Raw genomic sequence first — 26,207 nt, forward strand, 5'->3', positions numbered from 1 at the left:
TAAACATGGGTCTATTCAGCCACTCTGCTGTGCAGGAAGGAGATGGGTCCAGAGATGAATATGTTTGGGTGAGAAAGGTGTGAAAAACATCCGAACAAAAAAATGTAGGTGCTGGCTGAAGATCTGAAGTCCTGTTGAAAGAGAAGGTCACCAGAAGGCAACAATTTGCCTGCGACCTCTGAGAAGACGCTGTGTTCCCGTCAACACTTTGAAGTGCCGCATTAGAAAAGGTTAGATGGAAACGGGAAAATTATAAATAACTTTGAAAAAAGTCCAAACCTCCAAGCTTGGAGGGGATGACTCTCCATTTTTCTGAAAAGTGTGGTCCATGCTGGTACTGCTACATATAGTTTATTACAGCCATGCATAACGTCTTCATCAGATGAAATTATGAAATGGTTGATCCACACACGTCTACTTCAAAATAGTTAGATTGAAACACGCCTCACTAGCATTTTTTTGTGACATTTTAACAGTTTGCTTAAAATTTGCATGACAACTGGACAGAAATATAACTAGTGATTTTCATAGCATCTTCTTTGTTAGCTTCAAACACTGAAGCTAACACTAAATCTAATTTGACCACTTTTTTTTTTTTTAGCAAAAAGTAATCTAATTGTTACTTTTGCGAAACCAACAATCAGATTAGTTACTTATCCATGACTATTTTTATAATTTTCCTATAAAAATAAAAAAACAAACAATATATTTGGTCTCTTGTTGCGTCGTAGTGAGCGCGTTACACAAAGTCACGTTTTCAGCATGAGGACAACTCGCATGGAAAAACATACTAAGGAGTCAGTAACACAACCGTAAGCAACAGTGTAAGGAGGAGAGAGATGTGTGTTTTGGAGCTGGATATACTGTTATTATTGTGAGTTTGTGTCAGCTAAAGATGACAGTGTTAAAGGCTCGCTGTAGACTGTGCTGGCTACAAAGTCTCATCTAGCTTATCTCAACATGGCCATCTTTCTGTTCCATGAAAGGAAAGTAGCTTTATTGGTTCAGTCTTTGAAATAATCAAAAACTGTTTACTTCACTATAGGGTGGAGATTTTCTGCAGATAAAAGATGCCTGGCCAAGTCTGGAACAGCAGAAGTTGTAGTTTTTTTTTTCCTGCTATGAAAGGTTTAGATAAAACCGTTTATTACAACAAATATCTTCTTTACAGTAAGTTTTTAATCTCAGTGCTAAACGTTTTGAGTTGCTCTGCTTTGATTTTTTTTCTGCCTCCAATCTGACAGCCACCAGAATGTTTTAGAAGCTCTTTCTCAAACTAAATATATTTCACCTCATGCATCTGAAAATTAATAATTAAAACAGATATTGTGTCTAAAGTGTTGATCCTAATACCATGGATGAAACCTTTGTTTAGTTTATTCCAAATATCAATTTTATTTTTGAGGAGCACTTTTTGTGTTTTCTCAGATAGCAACACTTTTTTCAGAGTAAAATGGAATCTGACTTATAGATGCAAAAGTTTTGATTTATTTCTTAGAGATTAGCTACTGAGAGTTTCAAAGAAATTCAAATATTCTTCTTTGTTATCACTAATAGGCTGTTTGTGGATACGTTAGCAACCCAATATTCATTTCTTTTTCTTATTTTAGCTGTAAAAATAAAAACAGACTGAAGTTGACTTGCAGTGCAGAATAAATATTTTTCTTAATGAAAAGTTTTCTCCTGCAGTAGTTGCACACTTGAGAGTGAGCACTTCTTGTGGACATACTTTGACAGAAGTATGTCTGTTATGAATATAGAAAAAGGTTTGGATTTTTGACTTTAGCTCAAAAGTCTCATATTTTAAAATGTACTTTCACTGCTTTAACCATCTTTTCGCTATCAGTCTATGTCTCTGTTTTCTGGTCCATTTTATCTATGTGTGGTGAGAAGTAGATGAACTTGACCCGTCCAATTGTACACAGTCAAAGTGATGAACAGAAGAAGCAGAATTTTTTTTAAGTGCTCCTTATTATTTCTGCTTCGAGGATAAAAAAACTAAAGTAGCAAATGACCTTTTATAGATTCACAGTTAAAAAAGAATGACCACTTAAATTGTAGGATTTATTATATCAGGACATAATAAAAAGGATCTGTGGCCTCATGCCTACGAGGTACGTTCAGACAGAAACATGGCCTTCGTCCAGTTCCTTCCAAGAATTCAGTTGGCTCAGTAATAATTTAAATGTCTGGTCTTTTCATTCAAAGCACAAAATATATTTGAGGCAAAAATTTATACACACCACCTTTTGGTAAGGTGGTCTGCACAGATACACAGGCAGAGTACATCACAGTTTTCAGGGGGAAAACAACAATATCAGTTATTTGGAGGAATTTCAGACATTCACATACTGATGGGGTCAAGTTGCTACACTGTAGCAACAGCCACAGAGGCAAGGCTGCCATGCACCACCCGGCCCTCTGACCACCAGCAGGTAGGCAGGTGAAGCATCTTGCTCAAGGACACAACCACTGAAACAGACAGAGCTGGGATTGAACCGGCAACCCACCAATCACTGGACGAACTACCACCTTCAACACCATCGTTTTTCAAAAACAAGACTTAGAGACTTTTTCCCCACATTGTTATAATGGGGTATTTATGTGGCGATTTTGGGGAATGAGATTAATTTAATAGAACTTGGAGTAAGACTAACAAAATGTAGACAAAGTAAAGCACTGTGAAAACTTTCTGGATGCTCTTTGCACTAATTTACATAGATTTCTTAAGGTGTGTGGATTCACTGGGTTGTTGCTGACATCTGGAGTGAACTTTCATTCAATGGGCCCAATGGAAGACATAGATATGCTTCAGAGTTTTTTCTACTTGCTATGTATGTTATATTGGCTCTACCTTTTTAGTTTAAGTAATGGAAAGATAAACCGAACTGGAACATTTTATATAGAACTATATGTTTTATCTATTTTGTTTCTACTACCTCCAGTCTGTGCCATCTAAACTCTAATCACTGAGAAGCATTCCAGTGACATCCTCTGCAGGGCATGTTTAATGCACATTTAAGAAACTGTAGTCATTGAAAGTGGGGAACTTCCACATCACAATCAATAAGGGTGTAATTAAAGGGCCTGGGAGTACTTTTTATAAAGCCATTTTAAGTTGTTCTGCTTCACTCGATTCTCCCTCTGCAGCAGTGCAGAAATTTGGGACACCTTTGGCGTGGAAGAGAAAGATGGAGAGGAAAAAATAAGAACCGAATGAAACAAAGAGCTGCAGAAATCCACCGAGAACAGGTTTAGTAGATGTAACAGTATGATCTCCTTTACTGCAATTACTGATTTGAAACATATTCCAATTAGGTCCCCATAACCTACAGTGTGATTATGTCAGTCAGCTGCTGCGGCAGGTAGAACAGGAAACTTTATTCTGCTGTGGCTACTTCTTTTGTACCCCCTGAACTCTTTGTGTCACTCAGGTTCAGCCTGCATGCTTCTGAAAAACGTAAAAAAGAAAACCAGGACCTGAAGCTGCAAGCAGCGGTGAACATCTCTTGCACGTCTGAACTAATCACAAACACATTTTTAACCCATTAAAAAAATATGTATTTCACTTAAAAAGCATAATGTTCTTCAGGAGCCGCTGGTCTTCACTGACATTATTCAACATCCTGGACACAAACTGATGGGCACAACCAACACCTCACAGCCTGAGCAGTCAACTACACCATTGTGAAATAAATATAAGACTATTTTAACTAGTTCCAGGGCCAGACTAAGAATTAGTCTTATTACGAAAATAAAGTCAGGATATTTTCTGGTAACGTTATGACTTTGTTTCTTTATGGTATGGACTATTTTGTACAATCATGACTTTATTCTCATATTATTACAACTTTATTTCAGTAATATAACTATCCTTGCGTAATTTCGACTTTATTCTGGTAATATTAGGACTTTATTCTCATATTATAATGACTCTCTAGTTGTATAACTTTATTCTCTTAAAACTTAGGTTAAGTTTTAAAAATCACTGAGCCTGGCTCGAATACTCTGTCTTACTAATCTGTCTTTTTTTTTCCTTTACATAAATACTGTAAAGTAATGAGTGTACATATATTGATCAACTTCATTTATTTATCCATAACACCTACACTCCCTGAGAGTGTGAAACCAAAGTCAAGTTCCTTATTTGTTGCACAAACATGGCCAAGAAAGCCGATTCTGATAATTATACAATGCTGAAGAAATTGTTAAAACCAACAAGAACAAACTATTCAAAGCTACTGCAACAGTTCAAAATATTACAGTTTCCAAACAGAAACACTCTCCTAATCATACATTTCACTGTGTCATAATGGTATATCTAATCTCACTATTCAATCTCCAAAGTTTGAAGGGACGTGGACAGACTCAATACAAACAAACACAAACAGGCAAAGGTGGAAACAAAGTGCCTATACAAAGTATTTACCCCACTGGATGTTTTTTCTCTTTTCATTGCTTTTATAAATCAAGCATGATCAACAGCATTATGCATATTTTGACCCTAAAAAAAACAAACACAACAAAACCACCCCTTTAATATTTAACATAAAAGTCATAACTGTTTCTGAAAAATAATGAGAATTAAAAATATGTAACAAAAAATAGTAATTGTATAATAAATCACACCCCTTAAATGGACTGACCTAATTCAACAGAGGTCCAACTAACTGGTGCTAGTAGTTTTACAATGACTGGAGTGGAGATTATTGAATAAATACATAAAAACTTTAATAAATCCCCAAGAACCAAAGTGGGACTCTGAAATGAAAGGTCAGATATTATATGACACAACATATTTTCAGTAAAAAAAAAAAAACAACTACTGCTATAGTGCATTAGGTATTATGTATTTGAATACAGTGTGGCATTTAAAATATTGCCAGAAAACAATTCAAGAAAAGGCCACAGCTCTTAGTTCCTTCTCAACAGAATCTGGAATGTCGTAACTTTCCCTTTCAGATTGACAGTTCAGGACCAGCTGTACTATAGTGGAGGAATGTTAAATATTTTTCATTATTTTTCAATACAGAAGAAAATATATATATATGTGGCTTTGACATTTCAGCAATCAGCTCCAACTGGCTCCGTTAAGCAGCTGCCCAAGCAAGATGAGAGTTAAATTATTCATGCTCACAAAGCAGGAGCAGGAAATCATTTCACACCAGCCATTTCCACAGATCATCAGGTAATTTAATAATATAGGTTTAAAATCAAGGTGGAGGTTAATGTGGGGACAGGAGGACTGACAATGTTCAAACACAAGCTCCACCTGACTGCAGTCACACAGTTCTACTATGACCAGATTTAGTTAGCCTTGATGCTACAGTCCAACATTCACCGTCATGTTCTGCAGCTTTGCTCTCACAACTAGGCCCTATATGAAAACATGACTGTATCAAATAAATCCCCCTTTTCCTATTATGAAAACAGAACATTAAATGACCAAAGAAACAAACAAAAATATTACTATGTATACATAGTAACGTTAGTTTATTAAAAGTGGACAAACTAATGCATAAATAGCTTAGTGATGATGAATGACTTGCAAGTAAAATAACAGGTTTTGGTGTCTGAATGTTTTCCGTCAGGACACTGTCCAATGGAAAAGGCAATTTAGCTCTTCCATGGATGACTCCAAACTGCCATGTTCATGTCTCCAGCCCTGCTGCCCCTCTCTCCTGTTGGAGCAGGAAGCAGGAAGCAGTAAATAGGAAGCCTCCTCTGGGGTCAGGAGAGTTTCTGCAGGTGACTCTTTCTTGCAGAGCAGACATCTTTGCAGACAAGTTTCTGCTGCGTTCAGACCGGAGGCGATTTGTCAGTTTATATGATCTCTCTATTTGGACACAGAGATGCCCAGGACGCGTAGAAAAGCTTTTTTGTGCCACCTTCAATGTTTTACTGTTCTGGTCAGGCCACCCCTATGAATATTTCTTCTGGACATGTCTGGCCGGATGTTTAAAGTTATTGTCCTGCTGGAAAGCGAACCTCCATTCTGTTTAAAGTTTTCTGCAGCCTCTAACAGGTTTTCCTCCAGGATTGCTCCATGTTTAGCTCCATCAACTCAGTCTGCCTTTCCTGACCCTTGCAAATGAAAGCATCCTGACAGCATGATGCTGCCACCACCATGTTAGCAGGGTTGGTGTGGTCAGGATGAAGTGACATGTCAGGTTTTCATCACACATTATTTTAAGGAAATAAGGTAAATTTGAATCTGATTCAATTTCAAGTACATTGATGTTTGTGGCTCTGATGATACAAACAGTGAAAAATGCAGTAAGCGGACTTTTGTGAGGCATGGTGCATATGAACACAAAACACAGCAACTACAGAGGAACAAGAATCCTGAGGCTGCCCAAGTCATCTCGCTGGTCTCCAAAGAGCAATTAAACAAGGGCCAGGCAATGCAGCCACCTTTAATTGAACTAGAATTAAAAAAGGAAAAAAAAGTGTAAAAAGAGACTTGTCTAGAAAGCAAAGAAAATTGAAAAGAGGCAAGCAGATGGAAACAAATGATAGTGGGATCCCTGGTGTGGTTATGGGTGCAGCTAATCGATTGGAGACAGAATACGTCTCTCTCACTCTTTGGCTTCGTCTTCCACTCAGTCTCTGTCCCTTGTAGTTCATCTCCCAGTTTCACTCATTTGGTGTTGTAGAAGGAGCCGACCCAGCAGGTTCATTCAGTGTGGGTTAGGGTTGGTCCACATTGTGGACACATTTGTGATAATTCAAACTGTTCGGACGTCGCGGGTTCGACTCCCGGTCCCGACGACCTTTGCCGCATGTCTTCCCCCCTCTCCTCACCCTCCTTCCTGTCTGCCTACTGTGGAAAAAATACGAGCCACTAGCGCCGCAAAAACTCTTCGGAGAAAAAAAAAAAAAAAAAGAATAGGCATAACATCCAACATCAGGACACTGGACACCAGCTGTCCTTTCAGACCAGAGATACTGACTTGTTTCCAACAGAAAACCACACAGAGTGCAGCAAACACATGAAACAACTTCTGCACTATAAGATCAATACTTTTGTCAATGTGTCACTTATTTGCTGAGTGACTCCTTAAGACAGCACTGAAGCACAACAGTGACAAATAACTGCGCACGTGACAATATCTGAGCACCAGAGGAGAAGGACAGCATCCTGTTTTCCAGCCACTGGCCAGCTGCTTGGATTTATTGGGGAATAAATGAAAATGGATGGAGTGTACACACAAGAAATGAGGGAACATGCTGTCAACAGGAGATGATGGTGGACAAACGCCTGAGTGGAAGACAGAGGGATGGATCGATGGATCAGAGGAGCAGTGGAGGTGACTGTGTTATTGATACTGATAAGTTTTGTGTTTTTTTTAACTCCTGTGGAAATCTGCCAACATAAAGAAGAGGGGACTTCTTTCAAAACATTAAAAAAAAATCTTAGCCTACAATATTACAACTGAAATGATAATTTTATATATTTTTGCCAAGTCGTAGCAGTTTTATTTTATTATTTCAAGCTGGGATATCAGTTGAGATGCACAAAAGTCTTTATGTTGATAATGAGCCTTGTAGAGAATGGAAGGTTGATCCTAATTTTGAGTATATAGAAAAAACTGGATTCATGTTTGAAACAAGGAGAACAGCCAACAATTACAAAGATGCTAGCATCTACTGACATGTAATCTATGAGCACCTTGTGACCAGGGTACCTAAGAACATCATGCCCAATGGACTCAACCCAAAGTCCTGTCTATGGCCCAAATTAGAGCGACTTCCCTAATTCATTATCCTGCAGCTGCACTCAGAGCTGACCAAAGCAATTTCCATCTGCCAGCCGTGCTCTAAATAAATACTGTATGTGTACTCACCAAGCAAGCTGTAGGCGAGTACAACACCTGATCTGAGACTTCATTTGCAGTAATAGTTGGAGCACTCTCATTAAAACTGTTATTTGAAATATTGAAGTTTGAAGAATGAATATACACCGAATATATAGATTGAACAACTTATATATTTGAAATGTTGAAGTTTACACCGGGCACAGTTCTCAGATCTGATTTTTTGAGCAGCTCTTAGTTTGAAAGATTTGGACTAACATTTCCAAACAAGCTAATAATCTAAAAAGGTCATAGTTTGAACCGTTTTAATGTTTGGAATCATCACAATTTTTCTCCAAAGGTCACATTATAAAAATATAAAAGAGTTGGGTATTATGTAATGTACTAAATGATCTAAACCAGATGGGGTCAAATTCAACTTTGCATTTCCTTTAATTTATTCAGACTAAAGGTAACATAATCCATGAATATGAACTAATATCACTATTGATCTGTTGAAATCACACAACTTATAGAATAATTTGATTTGTGTTTTACAAACAGATAGCAAAGCTGAGCAGCTCTCTGATGAGGCCCAATGAGAGACAGACCAAGTTAAAAGTTGCTACAGTTACTGCAATTCCATCAGCAGCTCTGCAAATGATTTGTTGTGCTTACCTGTGTTGGGAGGCATGGATAAAAGAGTGCAGGCATCTGCTCCCTGTTCCACTGATGGCGGCGACAATAAAGTCTTGGCAAGGAAGGCGGAGATGGGCTGAACCAGCAGGGATGTGAGACTCCCTCCAGACCCAGCTAGCACAAAAACAAAACAAAAGACAAGCAAGAAAAAGAAAAAAAGGCAATTAAAGACTCTCTTTTGGATCTTTCTGCAAACCAACAAAATTACAATTTATGTAGTGTAGTTTATAAATTGTACTAAATTAAAAATCTTACTCTGCATTGTGATATAGGAAATGTTTTAAAATCACTGACATGATGGCATTTGATGCTGTTCAATAAAACAAAATATACTCAGTCCTTCTTGATTTTAACAGTTTTTTTAAGTACAGTTGATGCCTTAAGTCTTTTTTATATAAATTAAATAAATACTGAACAAGAAGAATAAAGGGCCTAAAAGGAAACAGCCTCTGTTCACAATTGTCACTACAATGGATAAGATTGCAACACTGATAAAACCATAATATCTCTGTTACAATATATTGATATATAGAAAAAGCAACAATAATTGGATCTATAATAGTAATTTATTGTTGAAAATTTTCAAAGGTTTTCTGGGGCACTAAAAACCTTTGCACTGCACTATATACAGTATATATATATATATATATATATATATATATATATATATATATATATATATATATATATATATATATATATAGCCATACAACTCATAAAATCAAAATATTGAATAGATATATTTTCTAAGGGTCTAAAATTATTAGTAGCAACATCCTTTGTTTTTATCTTATTTTCCATTCCTGCTTGTTTTATGGTTAAAGAGATCCATCAACTTAACAGTCATGTTTTTGGAGGAATCTGGAGTACCCAGAGAGAACCTACACATGTATGGGCAGAAAAACTCCCCAGGCTGGGATTGGACCTCAGGCAACTTATTCTACTGAACTGCTTCAAACAGGGACGAGTTCAGACGGATTGAAGAGACACTTAGCTCTTCTTTTTAATTAAGCTCCCCTTCAGTGTTCATTTTACATATATCCTCATCTCTAACTGATCCTGTTTAAGCAGAAATATTATTACCAAGGCGATTAAATTCATGGAAATGTGTTGATAAGAGCAGAGTATGAGCTGTAATGTGTACTGTTCTGTCACGTTGTGACGGAACAGAACTGAGAGTTTGAAGCCTACAGAGTTATTTTTAAACAGTTTTCTTTAGCTTCAGTAGAATTACAATATTAGGGACATTATGTCCCTCTGCAGCATATAGTAGAAGAAGAGCAGATCAAGTAGCAGAACAACTATGTACATATAGGAACTAAGTAATGGCACAATTTTAACAGTTGTTAAAAGTTGAGTGGAAGACAGATGGGTGAAGATTTAGAGAAATAGTTAAGATTGGTGCAAATTTTTATAGTGTCTTGCAAAAATGTTCATACTCTTTTAGATTTTTCACCTTTTTTACATTACAACAACAAATTGCTAATAGTAATTAAAAATTTTAGGATTTTAAATTATTCCAAACAGCAGCCCAGATGCCAGTAGAGGGGAATGAATATTTTTGTGGGTGCCAATTTATAAGAACAGATGTGAGTCATTGGTTTAGACAAATATATGCTACATCAGTGATGCATCTATCAGTATCTGCTCCTTGTTTGAGCGTATACCACCCGGCTTCATTCTTCAAAAGAAACTCTTGTCCTTAATTAAAACAAATGCACAAAGTTTTTGAAATCATAACAGGACAAAGACAAAATTGCGATACATGCTAAAAAATTATATGTAACATTTCTCCAACTATTCATCAGTTCAACAAGTGACCATGGTCACAGTTTTTTCCCCAGGTAAACTGAGTAAATGAGTAAATGAGTTACTACTCACTTTTATAACTGCAACCCAGTTCACCAAAAACTAGTCAAACACTTTTCTATCACATGTGATGAAGTCAGCTGTTCTAACCTCTCCACAAACAAGTTCAATAAGAATTTTCAATCAGACATTATTTTCAAAAGCACATGAAGAGAACCGATGTGTTCACAGGAAGAAAATGGAAACTCAATGCAAAAAGACCTTCCAACCCTCACACTAATTTAACATTTTTATAAAATCTAGCTTGCATTCAATATCAATATAAACAATACATATGTTGCTTACATGTGACCTTTACTGGCTCCAATCTGTAGAGAAGTTTATATCTGAAAGAAAATTGTGTAGGCAAATTCACAGAAATGTGTTAAATAGTGTTTTGTTGTATTTTCTTGCCAACTGCCAGATGATCTACAGCCAGTAATAATTCAGTGAAACAGGTTCAGTGTTGCCAAATATCTAATTTCTTCAGTTAATTTTATTATGTGTACTCAAGTATGTTATTATGCATCACATTTTATCCCAGCTACCCTTGCAGTTGATATATATTTTGCTCTAAGTTTGTTAAGAATCAATGTTCTAACCTTAGCAGAGAGGAGAAGTTCACCATCCAATGGAAAATCCCTCGGGGACTGTTTGAACCAAATTTATGGTGGATGACTTTCTGCCACACTTCTAGAAAGTGTCACAGCAGCACTCCAGCCCACAAGATGATTAATAATCCATGAACCACATGGGGGACATGACAAGAGGGTGTACAGGGAGGGGAGAAAGCAAAGGGGTGAGAGACTGAGAAAGGAAAGGCAGCCAGAAGTAAAAATGACAGCACAAGTCTGGAGACATTTGGAGAAGATTGGAGAGAAAGAAGTCCTGGAGGAGAAGAGATGAGGGTATGGAGGGGAGAGGAGTAGATAAGACAAGGGGTGAATAGCAGATGAAGTGGCAAGAGAGGAAAAACTTTAGAGAAGATGAGCAGAGAGGAAACGAAAGAGATGAGAAGACTTAGAGAGGAGAAGAAGAGGGTGTGCTGAGGCACGTAGAAAGACTCAGGATGAATGCAAATGAGAACTGGACCAGGTTCAATTAGTAACCGTTTGAAAATTGGCCATTACTTGCTTTAGATCAAAAGCCTAAAATATGAATGGAAAACCACAAATGCAACAATTCAATCATAGAAAAATCTATTGTTAATTTCTTTATGTCAAATAAATAAACAATTTAGATACTTATTATTTAAATATTTACTAATTATTTCATATCTAGTCGGAGTCATGCAGATTGGATCTGATTGTTTCCATAGCAACGGAGTTTGATTAGGGGAAGTTTGTTTTGAAAAAGAGGCAGTAGGCTGTGAAACCACAAATACTGATTTGGCAATGACGTCACAAGATTTTGGGAACAATTGTTCCCTTGTTCCCAAAAACAAAACTGACCCGGCTGGAAAAAACAGAGGAGAGTTTCTGTACATTTTCAGATTGAAAAATAGTTGGGTGAATGCCAAACACTTTTTTTAGTCTTGTCTTTGAGAACAGGGAGCAACACACCACTGGTTGGGGTTTCACAAATGTTCCTATCTGGTAACTGAACTTCTCCATCCGGGGAACAGTTAACCTCAAAAACAACGGAAGGCCTACAATTCAGAGGTGATCTTTTGGACAAGTCGACGGCTGTGACATCTCTGTTGACTCTCTCTGCCTCTGAGATAAATTTCCTATCTGGGGAACTTGGTAATTCAAACACACTGGTGTATGTGCCTTTTAGTGGAGACTTCTGTAGCAAAGCCAGAGATGAAATTGATGAAGTGAAAACTTGCTCTGTCAGTTCAGCAAAGGCTTTTGCTTTGAGGTCAGCCACAAATAAATCTTCCCCGACCAGGTCAGTTTTCTCTTTGGGAACGATTGAAAACTCTACAATATTTCATAAGCAATATTTCTACACTTTAATTACCCGTCTTTAATTACTGCTGAAAATGTAATAAATGTTGCAATTTTGGCCCCAAATCAACCGAACTACAACACTCATCGAAATAAAGGCTTTCAAACATCTATCTGTGTGTAATTGTAACAGGGTTTTATTTTAACAGTATTATAGATGTGGAGTTTGTCAAAAATTGTTTATTTATTCATTAAAATTTATTTTGTTTAGTCAAGAAGTTGTTTCTCCAAACAACTCCAGCGGTTGCCACGGCAACGCGTGTGCTTAAACGACAAAGAGAGAGAGTAAAAAGGTACGAGTGGTTTTGTGTTGTTCACCTGTTCCAAGTTATTTTACCTTTGTTTACGTTTGTTACATCTGCTGTGATTTCTGGATGTTCAATAAACGTCAAAATTGGACAAAGGTATTTTCCGGACAATAGAGCTCATCTCATTATGTCGCACCCACAAAATTTTTTAAAACAACTGGAAACGTACATATCTTGTTACGGAGTAAAGTTTCTTCTCAAACAAGACGGAGGCTCGTATTTCCTTTACTGAACCTTTCTGTTCAGTATTTATTGAAGAGAAAAAGGAACGGCGTCCGCTGATTACGGGCAACCGCAGTTCGTAACCAATGGCAATCAAAAATCAACAAAGCAAGATAGTGACAAACAGTAACAGATCCTTAAGCATTCTTCAAAATAAAAGACTTCCTCTATTCAAATAAATCATGTCTTGCACTTAAATATATTTCACTTCACCTTTGTAATTATATACAATCATGTTCAATACAATTAATAATAATCATCATGTAAATTATGCTTAACATATAATTGTAAATCAGTCACTTATCATGCAAATATACCGAACAACATAAGTGTAAAAAGTCACAACATATCTAAGCAGCACCAGGCTGTAAGCTGCTGGTATTGCCACCGCTCTCGGTTTTCCACAATAAATCTGCTATTAAGGACGCAGCCCTGCGTCTCCGCAGTTTAGTTCACGCCGAGCTTACATGCAGCAGCTATCGATCTGTACTGCCAGATCTACAGCCTTCAACTTAAAAGCAGCATCATATGAACTTCGTGTGGTTTCCATGATGACGGGGTATGAGTTTCAAAACATTTCTCCGTCGTGCTTGCTGCTAGTAAGTGCTTGTTCTAAATGAAAATCAGCACTTCTTTCTTTGATTTCCAATTTTGACTTCCAATGATTCAGTTCCTGCTTTTAACAAAAAAACACTGACATAAAATATTGTCTGTCACTGCAGCAGACATCCCACCCTATTTGAGTAGGGAAGGCTCAAATGGGCCGGGGTTGGCGTCCCTTACTTTAACTTCTGAAAGTTGGCAAGCCGAGTATAAACATGATGGTGAGATCAAAAAATTATTTTAAACCTAACTCTCCCATGAATATGAATGATTTGGGACATAATGGTTGCACTACAACAGGTCAAACCACTTAAGGTAGAAGATGGGCATAAAATCTGAGAAAGGTTTAAATGCTATCAAAAACTGGATCCGGATTCACCCCACAGAATGTAGCTGTAACATGATTAGATACAATATCACATTCTGGGTACACTCTAAATCATTCATGTTAGTTTGTTGCATTCTCATATCTAAACCAGGGCGGGAGTGATGGATGGATGGATGGATGGATGGATGGACAGACAGACAGCTGGACGGATGGATGAAACTTAAAAAAAGATGCAGATTTATTTAAAATCCAGGTTTTTGAGGAAACATGCTACATTTTATGGAAATGCTTTACATCAGGGTGCAGGGTTCTCTGAACCCTGCAGCATTTTTTTAACACATACTCAAGACTATTTCTAATTCGGATGAAGTATAAAATATAGGAGAGCCTTTAGTTTGGTCATCTCTAACAGCCTTGGTGATCCATTGGGTTCCAATGAATGTATAGCTGATAAAAATCCAGTCTGACAAAACAAATTGTCTTAAGCTCATGTAAAAACATGAAAGAGCTTGTTCCAATCCTTATTTCTTTTCTCACCATATTTGAAGCATTTTTCTATAATGCTTCTCATTTTTCTCCTGGAATTAACCGCTCTACAGCCCTTCTCCTCTTTTCTCCATCCTCTGAATGTTCAGAAAAGCGAGAACTCAACAAATCAATAGTTGGGCAGCATCTACGCTCCGTAAATCAGCCTTTCCATTACCGGACACTGATATTGACTGATACCTGGATTGACAGACTGGCTCTAAAGTGCAATTTTTCTTTGTGTGTAGGTGGGTGTGTGTGTATGTGCAGGGCCTTGACATCTTGACATACTCACAGAGGCAAGACATCTGCTGTTACTATGATGTAGAGGGGAAACAGAAATCAGCCAACTACTTAGATGAAAAACTGTCAAGAAGCCTTTGAGGAACTGAAAGTAACCGCAAGCTTTCCCCAACTGATGTCTTTGTGTCACTGGCAATGTTCCGGCTTATGTTTTGTTTTTGCCAAAAACTGACATCATTCTAATAATTTATGTCCAAATCTAACAAAAAGGAGGACGCTACTATGTGGACATGGGGTGACAACTGTAAAAGCTTTCATTATACAGTCAAGCTATTGGAGCTTTATTATGTAATGTAGAAAACTGGAATAGATATTGCTGTTTCCTCTTTGTATTTAAAATCAAATGTATTTTTGTTTCACTACTTTAAGCATAATAACATAATGTTGGAAGATTTTTAATAATAGATGCCGTTCTTTTCAGGAGGTCAAATATGTGGTAAAACTTTAAAAACATAAACATCTTTTTAAAGGTTTGATCACATGTAGTCTGTACAAGACTTGAAATTTCTTAAGCACAATAATGTCAATCCCATGACTATTTTATTTCATATATTTACTGTTTTTTAAAGCACAGAATTCAAATAGATTTTTATTTTGTGTAAACAAAATAAATAATAAAAAAAAGATTTTCTTGAAAAGTGAAAATGGGTTAAGAAGCATAAAATGAGCTTTTGTTGTCATTGGACTGACATTAAATGTGACAAATATGAACTAAGCAGCATTTACAGGAACATATGTCCAGCCACCTGGCCAAAAGGCACAGCTGATACAGCAGCTGTGGCTAAGAAGACAGAGTGTTCATGGACCAATTGGAAGGCCAGTAGTTCAATCCCTGGCTTCTCCACATCATTTATCAAAGTGACCTTGTGGAAGACACAAAACTCCACTTTACCCCTGCACTATGCTTGGTGCATAAAGGACGGAATAATAATAAAAAGCTTTGACTTGGTTGTATCACTAGATACAACATGTGTCAATAGTTATTAAATGAGGCTTTTAGTCTGTCATTTGTTTGGGGCATGAGGAAATTTGTCAGTTACAAAGAACCAAAACACAACTTAAGTAATTCTTACAGTTTTTCATCATCTGGATAAATGTAGGGATCAACTCCAGGATCTCGTCATGGCCTTCAGCTACTACTCCAAAGCTTTTGACAAGTAAAATAAAATCTTCTGTGGCATGTCGCCGTACAGATTGGTGATCAAACAACACTGTAAGCATTCTGCGATTTTAATTACCACAACTACAGCAGTCATGGAGTGAGCTTAGGCTTTTCTGTAACACCAACCTGAAAAAGTCATTTTATGTGATCACTTAGAAGTCAGCACTGTGGAGCCGGAGGATGTCTGGCTGTTGGAAGCCTTCCCTGTGGCTCTGACATTAACTCCAACAATAGCTGCATTTCCATTGACCGTATAACTACACAATTTGACATTTTGAAAATAAATTTGCTAAATGTAAATACACCAATTTTGAAAAACATGTTTTTTGATTCAAAGGTTTTTGGTTTATTTTGCAAAACTGGGAGGGAAACAGTTTTTTGGCACTACATAAGTCACATGATCAACAACCAGATGTTTTAGAAATACATCTTTATGAATCTGTTGATCTTCATTTATTCTGGTGAGAACCATTTTCACCAGAATAAATGAATTTATTCTTATGTTATAATTGCTCAGTTTTAATTCAGTTTACATGACATTCCTACAATGGTACGATGCAAAAGGCCTGCTTACAATATGACATCAGAGCCATTAAATAATGAAACCCAACACCGATGTCTAAAAAATCTAAAAGAAAATCCTAATGTCATACACAGTTGACAAAATTGTGCATAATTCTAGAGAAAACTATAATAAGACAGAGGATAAAGAAACAAAAAATTGACATGAAACTAATGCAATCCTTGAAAGCATCTCAATGATCAAAGCAAAGGAAAGAAACGCATTACAGCTAATAAGCTCAGCAGGAGTCACGTCACCACATCACACACACACACGCACACACACAGAGAGAGAGACAAAAAAGACCCGATCTGGAAAAAAATCCTTTCTTTCCTGCAACCTACTCCTTACAGTCTGATGAAGTCAATGCAAAAATTCATGTTTAGTGTGTTTGGTTTTTTTTAGTAGATTAATATACTGTGATTTGTTCAGTGGTGACCTGAACCTCCTCCTGAAAGGTTTCAGAGAGGATTGTTTTCAGTTATTTCCACATTGTTTACATTATGGTAGCTCAATGTTCTCCTGTCTTCACCTTCAGTCAATTAAAAATCTTTCCAAAACAGTTTTTTGTCTCTTGGTCACCAATATTGTTGCAATAATGTTCAACCAAACTATTTATTGCTTTAAAAACTTACTCATGTACAAAGTGGTTCTATGTATGTTTCTGTCCAAGTACATCCTATTATGTTCTCGGAGCATATTTGGAGCTATTATTGTCCGTTCGCACATTTATACAGACTTTAAACAAAGTCTAAGTTAATCTAAAAGTCAAGAAACGATATGTATGCCAGAGGTTTGTCATCAGATAAGTGGCCTGGAGGGAATTCACTTTTTGTCATTTGGCTACTTTGGTTTGGATAGCTTTTCTCTCAATGAGATTATCATTTGAAGACTGTACAGTGTATTTACTCAGGTTATTATTGTTGACATTGACATTTGATGATCTGAAACATTTGAGTGTGACAAAAACAAAATTTGCAATGCAGTACCATGAAAACCTCTTCTCACCATCATCAAGGATAGGCATGAGCAAATAAATGACCACACTCCAAATTATATATAAATTGTTAAAACTAAAATGCATGATGCAAATATTTTGAGCTAAAATTCTAATAACATTATATATGCCTGTAAATGGCAAGCCTGGATATTCAAAATGGTACGCAACAATATTGGCAATTCTAGGTATTCTGTACCTGCACTTAATATTCTCTTGCTCAAAGAAAGAAAAAATATTTAAAAAAATTAAGAATGCAGAGCCAACAGGTGCTGTTTGTGGGTTTTCATCACTGTTGTTATAAAAGACTGGCTGTGGTTTGATGTCCCCAAACCAATCAAATGGTGGATCCAAAGAATAAGTAATCCCTCTCTAATGATGATGGTATTTTAATGAAAGTTTAATGACACCCTTAATACCCCGGTGTACTAACTGTCACCGTGTGCTAAAAACCGAGAAAGATGAGGGGAGAACAAAGACTGAAAGAGGGGCCGAGGCTGTGGTTAAGAGACAAGACTACTAGCTGTTCTGCTAGGGATCCTGAAGGGTAACTACTACATGGTGTCTTCATTTCACAAGTGAATGCAACTCCTGGTTTACATTCAGACAGTTCACTTCTCATCCAGAGTTTATCTCTTTGCAGACCAGACAGCAGGCCAAAGGTGCATCTAAATCAGTATTCATACAACAGAAGTACAACTGAAACCAGAAGTTTTAAAAAGACACACCGTTTTCCTGTCTGAGGTTAAATCAATAAAATCTTCTCTTGTTTAGCTGACTTAAGATTTACCAAAAGTGTTTATATTTGAGAAATGTCACAATGCTGAAAGAGAGAAAGGCCTGGTATTTGTGTTTAATTTTCTTATTATTCTTGTGTAACATTTTAATGTTATAAAAAACTGAATATGAGGTTTTCATCATGGCTATGATCAACCAAATTATAAGAAAATATTGCAATATTTCACACTGTAATGAATCTATATGTACACTTTCCGAAGTTAGTGCCAAAAATATTCAACTTTTTCATGATATTCAAATACTTTTGAGCTGCACTTATAGCTTGATAGAAAAGCAGATAAATATCTTCATGAACATATTATGTCCTCATGTCTGCACATGCCTGCAGTTGCTTTGTCTGCTGTACAGTTGCTTTTGGCTGGCTCTGTTGAGGTTTTGTGACATTGCCCCTCATCCATAACACAACAGCAGAGGAAGCGTCTACACCTCACCACTCCTCTGCTGTACGTTACTGTATGAAGCAATAATCTGATGCTGGAAAAACTTTGTCCCTTAGAGGGAAACGTGATGCCAGTGGCAGTTTGTCTGGTTTATTAGTGAAAGACCTGCACTAGACAAGCAGTTGTGATTCAGTAATTAATTTTTATAATAACTGAGGATAACAGTTACTTGATGGTACTATAAAATGGCCTGGAAAATACATAATACTGCCCCTTTAGCGCTGCCACCATCATCTTTGAGGTTGGTGTTCAGAGGTAATTTGAGTTCCACATCTTTTTCATGCAAGACAAGAAAATCAGCTTTAGTCTCATGTAAATGTTTGAATGTTTGCTGTGACCAACAGGATGGCTCTGGAGTACATCCTCAATACCGGCCCTGTCAGCAGATTCTTCCACCTAAAAGCTAGGCAGAAGGAAAGCAACAAAAATCTGATGAAGTTGATGCACTGTAAACCATTCCATTACAGAGCCCAAGATAGAAAATATTCTAATACCATCTCACAATTATGCTTGTTCTCCCACAGGTATAAAGTACCTGTGGGAGCTGTGGCAAATACTAGCTTCGCATATTCCTTTTGTGCTTTAGCCCTGACATATCGGTCCACTTTGTCGGTTTGCTTTATGACACCACATGACGTGATAATGGGCAGCAAGGCAGAACTCTGTTGCTTAAACAGAGAAAAAAGTGTTGCTGGTGGCACTGAGTCTGTTTTTATGCTAACAAAAAAACATCAGACCACCATCTGCAATCAGTTATCAATCTAATTAGTAATGGCTAAAACTGAAAAATTAACAAAAGCTGCTGTTTAAATTAGATTTTCCAAGAGGGAACAACACATTTCATTTGTCAGTCTAAGAGCACATTGCCCATCTAAGTACATACTGAGAATAAAATGAAAATAGAACCATTATTCCCATTTATATGAGGAAAGATAAAAGGTATGTGGCCAGTCAGAAGTCATCAGATATACTCAGGATGTATTATTCAGGCTACAGAGAAGTTAATAAGGAGGTTAAGACCCAGAATTACTTTTTCTTACCAGGAAATGAAGCAGAAGCACAACGACACAAGGGTCAACCGCAGCTGAATACACAGCCACGCAGTAAATTTGTACACACACAGGTCATACCACTTGGCGTTTCTTCCGCTTGACAAAATGAGTGGCTTTGCCAGATCTCAGTAGCTTGCTCTGCAGTGTGCACACATGAGAACATAATGAGATTAGAACTGAATCAGCCTGAAGCCACTTTCACTCTGATATGGGAACACAGCCACTTGTAGAATTATTCACTCCTGTTAAGTTATGTTATATTTTGTCATTTGACAACCACAGATTTCAATTTCTAATTATATTGAAATTTCATGGAATACAACAACAGAACATGAAACTACAGTAAATATACAGTGTGATATGAATTTATGTGTCATAATCTGTTGTTGCCTTATTGACATCTGTTGAGCTGTGGATCTCTGTAGTTGTTCCAGAGTTGCCATTTACCTCTTGGTGGTTGGGCCATAAAACACCAACAAAACAAAACATGGTGGTTATAAAAGTAAGTGAAAAAATGTGGGTGTACATCCAAGGAAATTTAACTTGATGAATCGGAACTTGTTGAGGCTATTGGGGTCCAAAATGGTGAAAATAATAAATAGTTAAAATGTTAGCTAACACACATGTATTTGTGTCTCTCTGCTGCAAATACACATTTGTATGGTAAGAGGTTCTTCAGCAGTGGTCTTATTCTTCATTCAGAGGAGAAAACTTGATTGAAAGGCAGCTACAACAAAGAATGAACACTTCATATGCTTCAAAGAGAAGACAGAATGCAGGTGAATAACTGGAGAGGAGAGAAAATGCCTTTGACCTCTGACACTGCTGTCGGTAATCTTCTTCCTCCTTATTTTACATTTAAATAGAAATCGATTTGCTTTCTGGAATGGAGGAAGCTTGAATGGCCATGGTCACAACAAGTCCTTATGAGGTACATCATGTCTGCATATGGCCAGATTCAGGTTACAGTTTCACACACAGGGAGCTGCAGGAAACAAAGGATGGCACTGATCTATTACTCACAGAATGCAGCTTAATAGAAGATGGGAAAATGGAAATGGAGAACATTTGATTTCATTTACCCCTATTTAATCTGAACTATGTTTCTGACCAGATTAGGGAATGAAAGGGTTTGCCATAAGCTGATTCTAGAAATCTAGAAAACTTCATTCTAGTTGTACAGATATTTCTTCTCTAGCTACAGAATTTGCATCAGTTATTTTCACCATCAAGCATTCCATCTGACGCAAAAAGTTATGCGATACAAAATCAGTGGCGACTGGCCAGTAGACATAAAATCTAACATCTGAATGTTTTTCACCAATCTGTCTGGTAACGACACAGGGGCTAATGCCAGTTTTTTATGATCTTATTCTAATTACCAGTACCTGCACATAGTTTTTTTGTCTGTATAATTACATAATTTCCACAAATTTAATTAGATTAAACAGCTGCTACTCAAGTATATCTTGAGGCAGAGCTACTTTTAGAGCAATCGGCCGATCATAACGCCCGTTTCACATGGCAGAATGTAGGAACGATTATAGGAATGCAAAACTGTTGACTTTAATAAGGCAGTTTCAAATTATCTTTTTTTGCCTATTAAACGGAATATTACAGATGATTTGTGTTACTAAGTATTAATTGTAAGTTTGAGCACAAAATGAAAAACTTAAAATAAAATTTCTATTTTATAGTTTCAGTTTGTTTCTCATTGTCTGCCCAACTTGCCCATTTTAACAAGTTAATTGCTTATGAGTGAAACTATTAAGATATTAGAGATTTATTTTCCTTTTTATGTTATTTTTCCATATGTTCTTCTTTTCAATGCATTCCCACACAACACGTTTTTTATATTACTTTACAGTAAGAAAAAAAAACCTCAGCATAGACAACATAATTAAATGTCAGGTTAAGTAAATCTCCTTTTTCTGTGCCTACATTTGATATTTTACCTGCTGAGGCAAAGTCCCTGCAGGCAGAGCATCTATTTTTACTTCTCTCCTGGGCATAGCAAAGCAGTGAGGCACAGATGTCGAAATTCCCCACTGGACTTGAAAATGCATTGAGATAACATTCAAAAGCCGTCATCTGGATGACAACAATGTTGCTTATGTGTGTACAATTAGCCAAACATGCTCCCAATAAGCTACTTTTTCAATCTATCAACATGAAAATGAACAGAGCTGAAGCCAGGGTTTGTAAATAGCATTGCCACCATTCCTTCAAATGGGTGGAAGAGTGAGACAGAGTGCAGAGATCCATTCTCAAAGTGGAGTTAAGCTACAGTATGCTGATAGCTTTGATACATGACTCAATTTGACTACCAGTGAGTGAACGAGAACAGGGAATGAGTTGGGAAATGTTTATTTTGGTATTGCTGGAAATGGAGTAAAGGTCTATATTGCCAATGGTTTCTTGTCTTTAGGTCTGTGGTGCACATTTCTCTTCACATTGCACCTTTTTGCCATGCACTGTAATAGAGTGTGTGACAATACAAACACCTCATTCTGTCATTGTCACTGTGCTAACAGGCTCATTGGACTGCCTTGTTATCCAACTCAAACAGTCCGACTCAAAGAAACCACAGCGCATTTCCATAATGTTATTGACTGAGTGCCGAGACTCGACACTGCCTGGAATGTGCACACTTATCGTGCTATTTGCATGTCTATTACCTCGGAAAACTGCGGTTCTTGACAGAAGTCAAGGAGAGCCAATTTGAAGCTCCGTTGCACAGCAGCCTCCTCCAAACCACCTACACGTAAATCTTAACACGCAAGAATCCAGGCAAGACGTGAAAAGCAAAGGGTTTCTGGGTTAAGGAAGTAGAATAAAGTAGTGTAATGAAGGCCAACTGTGTCTTTTTAGTGGGTTAAATACACTCTTGAAATGCATGATGGATCAGCTGTGAAATAGGCTGGAAAGCAAAGTTCAGTAAAGCTGGCATGACTGGAATTTCAAACAGGAAGTACCTGACTATCTTTCCGACTGGATGTCAGGTGCCAGCAAATGTGTTCGGTTTGTGGGATTGCATATGACACAGGTGGCAGGTTTAGCAGCTGTGATAGCATTAGAGGATTATGTGAGCAGTACAAGGCGCCTCATTGACTGTAAGGCAATAAAAAGCCTGACTAAGGCTTTTTATCATGCCTTAATCAAGCTTGATTATAAATAAGGTTAAAAATAAGGGCCGTATTTATAACCTCCGTGTTTTCGTTTGGCCTCTCACTCTTTGATTTGACCAATTGAGTACACTGACCTAACTAGAGATGAAAAACACTTTAACTTTAACTATAAATCGTCATAGAGTCAAACTGACTCTATGAGCTTTTTTAACTTTCTGTAAGCCTCTGGAGTTGAGACGCCCAATGGTCAAACATTATGACTTTTCCTAAAATAACTCACACCACTTAGCATCATTTTATAGCACACTCAATTACCAATGTTATCTTCAGTTATAAAAATGCTGTATATATCTAATATGGCATAAAAAAATTGACATAATTTAATGCCTTGAAATTGGATATCTCTCTCTTAAAGAAACTTCTGAGTCCCGCCTTCAGGAAGTCATCACAACATGGCTCCAGGTGCATCTCAGAGCCATGCTTTTATTCTGGTAACATTCTGTGTAACGTATTTATAATAACAGAACAGAGAGAAGGTTAACTGCAAAGAAGGAAAATGTTAATAGCAAGAAAAATGCATAAAAGGCGACTTAAATTTAAGCTTCAGTCAATAAGGGAACAAGTAATGGAACTGAAGTTTAAGTTTTTTATTTTGTGACTGCTTAATTAATGATTCGTGAAAAAAAATGGTATCAATGTAATGAGCTATGCTTCACTAACGGTAAACCAATTGTAATTTTTTCTTCTCTTGTTTAGCTCTCATGGCGGTTGATGACAAACAAGGATGGCTTTAATAAATCATTTCATCATCAGTTCCAGCCTTCTCAAAGTTGACTGAATGCTAGAGTTTAACTGCATCTAAACCACTTTCTTTCCCAGAGATAAATAACTTCAGCACATAGCCAGCTAACATTTTTTTTAAATAACTGAATATACAAGAGGATGTACTATTCTTTTTTTTCACATGACTTCTCAGAAATTCAAAAGGAAGCGATGAGTGGCATTCCCTGACTTCCACTTTTATTACTTGGCAGTTCCTTAAAGCACAGAGAGAATAAGAGTCCTTCTTCACTCCAGATGAAACTGGATCTGGTCCAGTAAAGGATTTTAATTTGATGCAGTTTTACCAAATGAGGCCAAACAAAGCTCTTCATACCTTTTTAATCTTTAGTTTTCCTAGAAACATCTGCCATAACTTGTTTGGAGCATTTCTCAGGATGTTTTTATCTACTGACCAGTAAAAACATCAAATCAAAGAATTATTTTTGAAGTCTAATGTTAAATAATCCGACATCAAATATTAATGAGCTGAGTTTATGTGTTTTGATAGATGCCTGACTTCCTATGAAACATTATTTTATACAGCAATGGCTGTCATTTTATAAAAGATATTTTTAAATAATCTACAAAATCCTTATTTCATCGTGTGTCCAGTATTTCACAAAAGCTGCATCTTGAAATATTAACTTAGAACATAACAGAAATAGGAGTTATTGCTTCACAGAGCAATAGTTATTGCTTCACATCCACATAAAAAATTCCAAAAGTGTCAAAACATATATAAAAATAAATCAGAACCAAATAAACAAGCTCTGATTTGGGTCTTTTATGTCAAAACAAAACAAAGCCATAATGGCCATTAACAATGATTTTATTGTTTGGTATTGTGTTTTAAGACCGAAGGAAATTTATGTGGAGCCATACATTTAAAAAATGTATTTGGAGAAAGGACACTAGACTATTTAGTTGTGACCCAGCTGTCAGTTATTTGTGACAAATCAAGCCAAGTCCATCTCCTATACTGAGAAACAATTTACTTTATTTTAAATAACAGAGATTAGACTGAAGGATCTGGAAAAGGTATTCCTGAACTGATGAGGGTGAATATTGGGACGAGGATCAGGAGATTTAGCTGCACTGTAACTCAGAACAGACGGGAACTATAGGATGAACTGCAGCGCAGGACTGAAACAAGGAATAACTGCAGAGTAGACTAAATATGGAACAGAAAATGTGCCATAGAAAACTAAAGTGGTAAAGATCACACCATTTGTATGTCTTCTCTAATATATGCCTAACAGTTTTACAAAAATCAATATCTTTTAATCTAATATTGCAAATATGGTAATAGAGCAGTCGGTGTGAAATCTTTTCACGGGAACCCCGGCCAGTTTTTAAAATCCCAGGCATCTCTATAAATGTCTTTGAAAGAACATGTAAAACTTTAAAAAATGATATTAAAAGTGAATATTTCCAGCAGTTTCCTGTCTGCCTGTCATTTGACTCGTTCTGTTAACTGTGTGTGGATCTGCTCAGACCGCTGTTGGAGAAACACTTGTCATGAAATGTAGTTCATTTAAATGTACAAAGCAGGAAAAGCGTCTGTTCTGTAAGATGTCTCATGACGTGATTAGTTGGAAAAGTATTGAAATACGTTACAAAGCAGAATTATAAATGAGTCATATCAAAATAAATATGTTGATGTCAGGCTACCACTTCAACAAACAACTTTGGATGAAAGCATTGTCAGCGATTTATGGAAGACTGCAGCTGTGCACCGAGTCATATTTAGCTTTAGAAAGAAATGATGAAGCCATGTGCATTTTAAAGGAAATATTTTAAAACATTCTAGCAGCAGTTAATCGATGAGTTAACTTAAAGTGATTTTCTCTGAAGTTGTTTATCCTTAAAGTTATATCACAGGCAGCTTGTTAAACAGCTGACAGATCATCACAGTAGTGGAAGCTAACAACACCGTCTATTTTAGTTAAAGTTAGAAAATTAAAACTACTGTCATAAAATGAATCCATGCAGGTGACACATTAACTATGAGATGAATATTTTATCCGTGGATGTTATTACAAAACACAATGTGTGGAGAAAGACTAATCCTACGTATCCAATGGACGGAGGTAAATACTGAACAGTCCTAAAGAGAAACCAGATAAATTCTGCAAAACACTTGAGGCTGAGATTCACCAGGTTTGTGTCACTGTTTAAAAAATCACTGATGTTTTTCCCAGAGGTTAAATGAAATAAATGGCACTGACTCAAATCCATGGATGTAAAAAGCGACTGTTTTCATGGAATAGAAGGCCAATACATGAACTGTAGAAGATAAAGTCTTGACTTTGTTTCCGCTCATTTACACAGGAACAGTCTGGGAGTGTTGTTCAAAGTCCTCATTAAAGCTGCAGATGCTTATTTTTGGACTTCATTTTCATTTGAACAATAAGGCAATCTGCCTGGGAAAAACCTGTTTGGTGCAACACTCAGGAGAGAATGCAACACTGGGGACAGACATGCTCTGTTCTTTCTTTGTGACAACCGGAGAAAATAATTGTTTTTGGCACCTTTTCACATCACATGCCTCATATCTTTTGCCAGGCTTTTGCCCCTGGTAGTGAGGCAATCTCCTCTGTTGTGTTAATGTAGCTGCCATGTGTTGGGTTTGTCTTTCAGAGATTTTTTGTCAGAATTCCCC

The 26,207-nt window shown here is 36.8% G+C and overlaps 1 protein-coding gene across 3 annotated transcripts in view; it reads right to left on the reverse strand.

The window, feature by feature from the left end:
- naaladl2 (N-acetylated alpha-linked acidic dipeptidase like 2) overlaps positions 1-26,207 on the reverse strand; it is a 421,085-nt gene that overhangs the window by 133,799 nt on the left and 261,079 nt on the right. For all 3 annotated transcript variants that reach the window (XR_004340546.1, XM_032572669.1, XM_032572668.1), the window contains one exon: positions 8,475-8,609. Coding sequence is in view for 2 of the 3 variants with exons in the window: in XM_032572669.1 (XP_032428560.1) it covers positions 8,475-8,609 (135 nt within the window). In the remaining variant the exon portion in view is untranslated. The remainder of the gene's footprint in view (positions 1-8,474; positions 8,610-26,207) is intronic.

Source organism: Xiphophorus hellerii, chromosome 9 (genome assembly GCF_003331165.1).
Source record: "Xiphophorus hellerii strain 12219 chromosome 9, Xiphophorus_hellerii-4.1, whole genome shotgun sequence".
Classification (NCBI taxonomy): Eukaryota; Metazoa; Chordata; class Actinopteri; order Cyprinodontiformes; family Poeciliidae; genus Xiphophorus; species Xiphophorus hellerii.